This window comes from Phragmites australis, chromosome 8 (assembly GCF_958298935.1).
Source record: "Phragmites australis chromosome 8, lpPhrAust1.1, whole genome shotgun sequence".
NCBI lineage: Eukaryota > Viridiplantae > Streptophyta > Magnoliopsida > Poales > Poaceae > Phragmites > Phragmites australis.
Window position 1 is genome coordinate 9,400,193 of NC_084928.1, and position 9,313 is coordinate 9,409,505.

At 38.6% G+C, this 9,313-nt stretch overlaps 1 protein-coding gene and 1 long non-coding RNA gene across 7 annotated transcripts; one reads left to right on the plus strand and one right to left on the minus strand.

The window, feature by feature from the left end:
• Positions 1 to 688: 688 nt before the first annotated feature.
• On the plus strand, positions 689 to 7,266 carry LOC133926566 (uncharacterized). Of its 4 annotated transcripts, none has more exons than XR_009911130.1 (6): positions 689 to 1,422; positions 1,719 to 1,757; positions 2,047 to 3,561; positions 4,573 to 5,116; positions 5,748 to 5,881; positions 7,132 to 7,266. It is a non-coding gene; the product is annotated as an uncharacterized LOC133926566 (long non-coding RNA). The 4 variants fall into 4 exon arrangements; XR_009911129.1 differs by having other exon boundaries at positions 689 to 1,084; positions 1,331 to 1,422; positions 2,047 to 5,116; XR_009911127.1 differs by having other exon boundaries at positions 2,047 to 5,116.
• On the minus strand, positions 6,317 to 8,539 carry LOC133926565 (NEP1-interacting protein-like 2). Of its 3 annotated transcripts, none has more exons than XM_062372561.1 (5): positions 8,114 to 8,539; positions 7,842 to 8,020; positions 7,427 to 7,510; positions 7,126 to 7,284; positions 6,317 to 6,619 (listed from the first exon to the last, which is right to left on the minus strand). In XM_062372561.1, the coding sequence occupies exons 1-5, from the start codon at positions 8,118 to 8,120 to the stop codon at positions 6,497 to 6,499; spliced, it is 552 nt and encodes a 183-aa protein (XP_062228545.1). In that variant the 5' UTR covers positions 8,121 to 8,539; the 3' UTR covers positions 6,317 to 6,496. The 3 variants fall into 3 exon arrangements, with proteins under 3 accessions (XP_062228545.1, XP_062228543.1, XP_062228544.1); XM_062372559.1 differs by having other exon boundaries at positions 8,134 to 8,538; XM_062372560.1 differs by lacking the exon at positions 7,427 to 7,510 and having other exon boundaries at positions 8,134 to 8,539.
• Positions 8,540 to 9,313: the final 774 nt, after the last annotated feature.

A 9,313-nucleotide genomic window follows, 5' to 3' on the forward strand; every position in this document is an offset into this window, starting at 1 on the left:
CTGCAATTTCATATGTGCCATGTTAAGTCTGCCTAATTTCTGTTTGGTTCAAAATCTTGTGGCTCGAAATTAATTGGAAAACCAGAAAGTTGTTAGTTTATATTATTACTAGTTGTCAACCCATGCATTCGCATATCTAGCTTCTTGGACACACTTTGATTTTTAATTTTATATATTTATAGGAAAAATGTGTTTTCAACTATGGTTCCATATTACTACTCGTTTAAGGTGCCCAAAGTTATTGAATTTGAATCACAGTTACGACAGTAGTTTGTGAACGTACATGGGACAGAAATGCGCTTGTTACTTAGGCCATTTGAAAATTTGTACTGTGAAACGGTTACCAATACCAATTTATATTGAAGATACTTTAACCTTTAAAAAAATGTTAAAAGAACCTATCAGCCATATAGAAAACGTACATGTAAATTTATCCAGAAATTATTAGCTTGGAGCAATATATTGCAATAGAATTCAGTTGTAAAATTTTGATCCAGAGTACCTAGATATGTTTGGTTATCTATATAATTTTTATAGAGTTGCAATCTATATCTTAGATGAGGCAAAACAGGTTGAGAGAAATTATATCTCTATCTATATCCTATAAAACGCATAAATTATAACAAAACTAGATGATATCTATTGTACATTTTACCTGATCAAACATTGCATCATCAAAATTCTCGATCCATCTCCTACACTTACTTTCCTTCCCCGCTAATTATACTAGTTTGGAAACCAAACGCCCGCTTCTTATGCTAATTTGGAAACCTCACGCTCGTCCATCTCCGTGATGGCGCACCCGCACCCTCGTCCCACGCGCTAGCGCCCGCCGCCGGCCGCCCGGCGCCTCGCTGTGACGACGCACCTCGCCATCTCGACGCTTCTCACCTCGACACCTCGCACCTCGCCGCCACGGCGCCTCCCTGCTCGCCTCGAGTGGCCGGCGCGCGGCGCACCGCGCAGGCGCGCGCGGAGCCACGGACCAGGATGCGCCCGCGCCGACCCCTGGACGGTCGCTACGCTCGCCGGCTTGGGAGTCGAGGCCATGCTCGTCATCCTTGACGATAAGGATCCACGCCAGGTATCTACGTGCCAAATGCTGAAGTGCAGTTCCTCTTCACTGGTGAACATATATTTTCCAAATCTTTGTGCGGTAATGCTTATATTTTTATTTCTGTGTCATTTCTTTTCTGCAATAAACATGGTATTGCTATTCTGTTGCACTGCAAGATAACAATCAGTGCGTGGAGAACTCAATGAGATAGAACTGCCCAAATTTGCACCGATTCTGGAACTATCTATGTTATAGCTGGAATTTTGTCTGCAGTATTTATTTGATTCGTTACAAGGAACAAGAGTTCTTAACTGTGGACACAAGATGCACATGGAATATTTTTCTGATATGGTGCAGCATAACAAGTAAATCCCTTCACCTGTTTTCATTTCGAGGCATATTGATACTCCATCATCACTCTTTCAAACTTCTCTCTGAGGCTGTGGAAACTTTGTCAGAGCAAAGCAAAGCTTTCTTCTGTCAGGACACATTCTCTCAGATGAAATGATACAATAACATTAGAAATAGTATTAGATGGAGAGAAAAGGCTCACTCCACAAATATACATATGTGCTGACTTTGCGATGCTCTGGGCAGCTATATTCAGCCATTTGTTGGTGCTTGCTGAATGATTTATCGTTTGTTCCTTGATATTTTGTAGATTGAAGCAACAATCGTGCCTCCTGTATACCGTTACAAGGTAAATTTATTTCTGACTTGATTATACAATCCAACCCATAACTATCTTAATTACAACTCACAACTAAGCTATATATTTCAGAACACCTACACTGATAGCACTTTCATAATGTGCCTAGAATACTTTTATGAGCTATTTAATTGGAATAAGCACCCCAAAGAAGGAAGCTCCCTTACATTGTCGTTCTGTTCTATTTGGTCTAACCATTTGAAGAGACCAGAATATATTATTGTCATGCTAATTGATTTCATCTAAGTAGTACTTTTCTCTTTGTGCTGAAAATGGTTAGATTTGGGTGCTTTGCAATGACTGCAACAAAGTCTCAGAAGTGAACTTCCACGTGATTGGGCACAAGTGCAGCCACTGCAACTTGTACAATACTCAATCTATATCAAGGCATGCAGATTCATCAGGAAGCAGTTCACTGGCAAAAGACTCTTCCTACAACAACATACAATAGAAGAACCATACAATAGAAGGAATATTCTTTTGTGGCGTGCCTTTCAACTGTTGACTCCCAGTCGTCCATGCATTGCCATTTTGTGAGGATTCAATTCATTAATTGAATCTTCGTATGTTGGAACTTTCAGCTATCGTCATTGCCGTCTCTCAAGTCTTGATCGCAGCTGTGCCTATAGCACTTCCATGGCATGCTGTAGCATTCTGCCATGGGAGTCACGAGCTCACATATCGCCCATGCACGGATGAGGGCTCAATGCTTTCTTCCAGAAATCTGGGTGAATTCAGCTTCTCAAGATGTAGTATTCCAATCTCCTAAATATTTGGATTGTTACAATCAGATGATGTAACACAACTGCAATGTGAAAAAGTTTGGATACTGGTCTTAGTTAATAAAAAATAATTTTAATTCAAAGATTCTCATATTGCAGTCCTAAAGAAGCTTGGCTTTGTCTGAAGCTTGAATGGAACAATGTTGATGTTGTAGAGTCAAGTTCATGCCTGACCCTCCAGCATCAAGTACCAGTCATCTGGTGTTGATGGCATGCCAGATGCAAAGATAAAACTTTTCAATAGTCTAAGGTTATAGACACAACAGTGTTCCTTTGTTTCAGTTTGGTATATCTGCACTGTAATGCTCCTCATATTTTGTAAAAAAAAAAAAATATTAGGGTTGAATCCAGATTGCTTCCTGGTCTTATATTGTTATCACTTGCTGGTTGTCTACCGTTTACGCATGCTACCAAAATATCAATCACCTGCAAACTTATATCTATTTAAGTTGGAGGATGTTACCTTTTCAGTTGCATAATTGCAAGAGACAGTTGCGAGTTTTTCTTCGTGTTGCAACAAGAAGGTATACCTCAAACCAAAATATGTTTTCTTTCTGCTGGGTGCAATTGGCATGACTATTCAGTTTCTTTGTTAGAAAATTGAAGCAAATGGCAATACTATACAATTCTCAAGCTGTTTGAACAATCTTAATGTAACTGTTGCTAATTTGTTCATGTTTGGCCTTCACTCAATAGACAATTTGTATTTACACAGTTTGCTTTTATTTGATATGCAGTTTGTAGCTACATAGCCCTTGTACAAAGAAATTCTTATTGCCTAAATAAAAAGAGCCATTCTGATACATGCTTGGAAACAATGTCCATGGTAACTAACAATGTTTTAGCAAGGTGGGGATCTTAAAATATCCATGTTAAAGGCCTGAATATATATTAAACTTACACTTTGATATGAGCTGCTTGGACCCAAAACAAGGTGGCTTGGAATGAACTGTAGGAGGTGAACAGAACAAGTGACTTTCCAGGAGATAAGTCACTCAGACAAAGGAACATGTGTAAGAGATTGTTTATTTATGAGAGCATCTATTTTCTTAGAGTTTGAAAGCACAAGAAGTGCTACTAAGTGCTGAACAATATGGATGTACATAACAATTTCTCACTCAATTTAGATGCAATTTGTCCTTCTCCAAATAATGTTGTACAAAATTATGAGATACCATTGCCACAATAAAAAAGTTCGTCAACGTGCTAAAACATGTGGGAGGCATGTATTGAAAAGGTCAATTGAGGTGCTCAAGTCCAAAGTATTAAATGTACCTTGGAAAACAAGTGTAATCCAAATAATTGGTTTTAATATTACATGTAGTCTCTATATTACTGAGGAGTTAATAAAGTTTGTGAACTTTAAGAAAAAGACTTAATCAAAATGAGATACAGTGTAGTCAAACAACATTTTTAAGATATGATATTTTTTTTTGACTGATGACCATTAGTATTTCATTAAAACGTGATTTATGTGCTGTTCATGATTCAAGTTGGCTGTTGTGAGACATGTTTACTGTTCTATGTATACAATTAATTTAGTTGTTGTTGAGAAGTTGAGAACTGGTGGCATTCTGATATTCAATTATACTTATTTCTCTTTCTGCAATACTTAGGATATTTTTCAGCATAATCTGATATGTTTACTTCTTTATGTTATTATAGAACCTTTGCAAATTATTCTGCACAAAATAGATACGAGTCACACACAGGGATTCAGGAGCTGAATCTTAACAGTTAACACACATCTTTCTGAGAATTTTCTTCGACATCATGTTTAAGCTTCCATAGCCGATCTATAATGATAGGTTGGCACTAATCCTTGGGAACAACATATGCTTGAAAATGGACTTACAGTGCCTGTTAACACTATATAAGACAATCCATTATTCAATTTGGGATAATGATTTTTTAAGTTATGTTGTCATTATGCATTATTTTCTTTAATCTGTCAGACTGATTGCATGTGCTCTTTACGATGTGCTGCCGTACTGAATTCAATATTTTCTATCCAATTCATGCAGGAAGAGCTGGACAGCATGGCAAAAACATATCCTGGTCGCTTTAAGTCTAATATGTCTTGAATTAGGTTTACATCATTTGCTTTTTGATTTTTAAAGATATTAGTGTATAACATTCTGGATTTCTTGAGTAGGTACTAGCTACACATCAAAAGCTTATAGCAAAACAGAGGGATAAGTATTCCGGAGTCTCCATTTATCTTGGGAATTTTTAGAAATGACTGCAGAATCCCTGTTATGACTAAAACAAGGGTTGGGCTGTTGAACAGCACATCATGCCGAGATAATTGCATGGCAGAGCTAAACATACATAAAGATGGTCAAATAAATTAGTTTAAATGATTGCTGGACTATTAAAACGTATTAAGATATAAGATTGCAGGGGTTAAAAATATTTTGGTTGGATATATCGTATTCGAACGTACTTCCTTTACAATTTTGATTTTTGGCCAATACAAAATAACTTTCCTTATAAATCCAAGTGCACAGAGTTATACTAAGAATTCTGACTTGCAGTGTACTACTTAGGCATTATCTTCAGGCTCAGGTATGCCCGAATGCTTCCGCTATGGTATTTAGGTGTTCAGACTTGAGATTAGATTAATGATCTTTAGGTTAAGATTAAGATTAATGATAACAATATATACTACAAATGGTCAAGCCTAATATTAGGTCTGATAAACCAATTCCGAACTTGGATGAATTCTATTTCTATTTTTATTGTGGAGTTAACACAGTTTAAATGTATTTCTAGTTATAAAATGTATTCAAAATATCCATAGAACTATAATATTGTATTTACTTGTATTCTGATACAACAATTCCAATGGAAAGTCTAATTATGAATTTGTTGAAAATTTAATTTCAGAATAGAAAATTATAAATCTTGAAAGATTCTGATACAATAATTCTAACGGAGTTCTAGTTTTGAATTTAACCTAACTGTAATTTCGTAGCATTTGATTTTCAAATTAGATGGAACATTGGAAGCCCAACACAAAATAATTATACTTCGGAAATTACAATGTTAGTGAATTCTAATGCCAAATTTAACTGTTCTTTTTTATGTATACGCTGCATTGTTGTGTGCGTTCTTCCTCCTCCGGGATCACGATCTCGTCATCGTCGTCTTCTTTTGAATGGCAAATGGATGATTTATTTCCTTGCTTCTTCCTCAGCAGTAAATTGGATGCTTGACTGCTTGTACATTGAGTAGCAAAGCAGGGCCTCAGACTGCATCACTCTCAACGACACAAACACATCACTCCTGGCATCTGCTGCTTCTGCGCAAAACCGCCATGGCACTGCCAAGGTGCCAACACAACTCTACTCTTAAGTTTTTTAGAGGACAGACTGGTTATTAAGGTGAAAACTGTCAATCATCTTTACGGCAATCCGTACATAAATGAATTGAACACTACATTTGCATGATGTTGCATATCCATGTATAATATGACGGCAGAACAAACTTATTCCGATTTGAGGTCCCAAATGACTGAGTAAGGGTCTGTTTATTTAGGCTTATACTTTTAGTTTGTTTGAAAATCTATGCTTTTGGTTTATCTAAAAAACTATTTTTAGAAATAGATTGTTGGTTTCTATAATAAATTTTTAGTTTCTTAATACATAGTTTCTCGAGTTTATCAGCTTTAGTTAATTTTTCTCAGAAACCGACTTCTGGTTTCTCCAGAAGCCATTTCTCCAGAATCTCATTTGTTCTGACTTCTAACAGTAGCGGAACTAGAACTAGAAACAGAAAAAAAAAACAAGGCCTAAAAATATATGATCCTCGGACTGTCTGATGTATACAACCATTTTTCAAGACAGAAACAAGTATAGGGCTTAATTTACGTTGCTGCGAATCTTTCATATGATGAGAGTGGGCACTTCACAAAGGCATGAGGACCTAGGACTGAAAATAATCTATCTACACTTCTTGCCTACATACAGGGCATGAACCATGGTCAATGAACCATCTGTCGACACAAGGCTGGTGGAAAGTGTGAGAACATCTTGGCAACTTCCTCACTGTCGCTCCAGAAACAATATCCTAGGAGAAGAGCAAACTGTTAGGATGAACAAAACAAAAGTTTTAAACAATACAAGAAATGCCTTTTTCCGAATCAACATAAAAAAGGGATGCTAACTGTAGTATTAGGCACATGCAAAATAAAATGTGCATATTGTAATAAACAGAAAATAAATATCTAGGTTGCTCCATATATTGCACACAAAACGGATCGAGTGTGCTCCCACATACTTACGATCTAACCAATAGGAAAAGTGATTTAACCTGAGAAAACTAAAATCAAGATGAGAGGTAGAGCGATCGATACTCCTAATACTTCCATCATCTTGATTTCAGTATTCAAATGAATGTCAATTTACATTTTCCCTGTGACTAATTGACTACCCACCTCCAAAAGCAAATGAGATAAGTATGTCATGTTAATTTATCAAGACTAGATAAAACCAGCTTCTAAATGGTAAAATCCTCACAAAATTTAGGTTTTAATACAGGTTATATTTCCAATAAACAAATATGTCACACTCTACCTGCAGGCAAATAGCGCAAGACAAGTTTTCACCAATCAATTCTTGCTTCTGATCAGTCACCACGTGATGAGGTAACTTCTTTAGGGTATCTTGTGAGAACCCTTCGGATAAAACTTCTTCAAGGACATCGTACAAGTCATCATTGTCCGCAATATCAACCTGTTGGAAAAGAATATCTACTGTTTAAGTAGAAGTGGATGTGTCGGTACGTATACTACTAATGCTATCGAAGATGAAAATGATTATCGTTTATGTGCTTTCTGTTATAGAGGATGCTACCAGTGTTAATACTACAGCTGACCTGCCAACGATATGCCATATATACTGATGGTTCATACTGGTCTTGCACAAATCGAGCATGAAGGAGCTGCTCTATGAAATCCCCCTGGAAACCGAACACAAAATTTTTCTTACAAGCACACTCTGCGATGGATCATTAATGATCATCCACCGAAATGAATGAGCAATACTGATTATATACATCATCCAGAAACTTTGCATTGAACATGGCAAAAAGTAATTTCCATGATCTAGGCTCAACAGAACCAACACTAGAATTAGAACACCATTAAATTTATGAAATTTCCTATTGAGATTAGTTTTTGTTGAGAAATATAGATTGCCTAATGAGATTATCCGATGGCATTTCTTGGGCTAAACCACGACAATTATACTCTGCTAAAGTGCTAATTGAATTGCTGAAGAAGCTTACGGACCATGGATGATGTGCTCTGTGGGCTGGATCGGTCCGCGCACCAGTACGTGCGACAAGCCTCCAGAACCTCGATGGAGAGCACCGCCCCCGCAAACGCCCCCAACACGGCTCCCCGGAGGACGCCGCTGTCGGAAGCCCTCCCCGCCAATGCGCCGGTGAACGCCCCCGTCAAGCCTCCAGCTTCAGACATCACAACCACCACAAATCCGCATCAAAACCAGAACACACAGAAAACTGCAAAGGCACTCGAATTCGCTGTTCGTAACTTCGTACCAATCATTTCTGCAACTTACTGACAGCGAAGAGGCCGGTGAGGGCTCCGGAGAGGACGCCGGAGACCAGCCTGGGGAGGCACGCCCCCGTCGCCGCGCGGCGCTCCTCCTCCGCCGCCTCTGCCGGCAGCGGCACCTCCATCGCGCAGCGTCACGGCACCGGGCCTCCACGCCACGGCAGCTGACGGTGCCTTCGGCTTCCCAAGGTAGGTAGGTAGGTAGGCAAGGTGGCACCTGCCCGGTGGCGCGCGCTTGTCTATCGGGGACGGGGTCGCGACGCGCGCCGCGGTCTCCTGACGCTGCCGGTGTGCAACGATTTCGTGTGTGTGTTTTTTTCTAACTTTTCTCACGCCTCGGGCCTTTATCTCGAGAAAATTGCTCAGGATAGCAATTTGTAAGTAACATCTGTCGTGCGAGATAGTCCGGGTGCGTAGAGGCATGCGAGATTTCGAATCATCAGATAAATAAGTATTAAATAAAAGAGATTTACGATTGATATATTTGCGTGTACGTTACGAGAAATTGGAATGATACCCAACAACCAATGTCAGCATCAAGGCCACCTTGGTTTGCGTCCAAACTGCCCAGTTGGGCCATGTTCGACACTGGAGAGAGCGGCTAGAGAAAATTGTTAAAAAAATTAGTGTTTTAAAAGATTCAATTATATCTCTTAGAGTTTTGATACTATATATATGAGACAAAATCCCTTATTGTAAAGACACATGAATAAAGAAGAGAAAACTTTTCCTTACATTATGTCTATTTTGTGTAATTATTTTGTTAAGAGATCTCTAAATTACACTCATAGCAGTATTTCCTGAACACGTTATTAGTACGAAACTCTATCAGAGACCAAACTAACAGAAAGAATCTATCTACGACCAATCTACATTGCATCAATATCATCGTTAAGCGGGCAAATTATGGCCTAGCCTATATACCATACGCGGCACGAATCTGTTCGCAAGAATTGAAAGGTACGACATTAGTTCCTAGCTACTACTATTTTTGCGTAAAAATATATCTGGAATCACATGAACAACAGTATATATGCATGAACAGTAACGCATATGCATGAATAGTAGTGCATGAACACGACATAGCATCATCGATGCAGTACTGGTGAGGCCCGCAGCCTCCATCACACCACCCACCAGACACGAGTGATCATCCCCCTGTACAACGACATGGTGGTTTGATG

Coding starts and splice junctions, on each gene's coding strand:
- LOC133926565 (XM_062372559.1), bottom strand. CDS start 8,254: ATGGAGGTGCCGCTGCCGGCAGAGGCGGCGGAGGAGGAGCGCCGCGCG. Junction 8,021..8,133: donor CACCGGCCTCTTCGCTGTCA/GTAAGTTGCAGA, acceptor TGATGTCTGAAG/CTGGAGGCTTGACGGGGGCG. Junction 7,511..7,841: donor CACAGAGCACATCATCCATG/GTCCGTAAGCTT, acceptor TTCGGTTTCCAG/GGGGATTTCATAGAGCAGCT.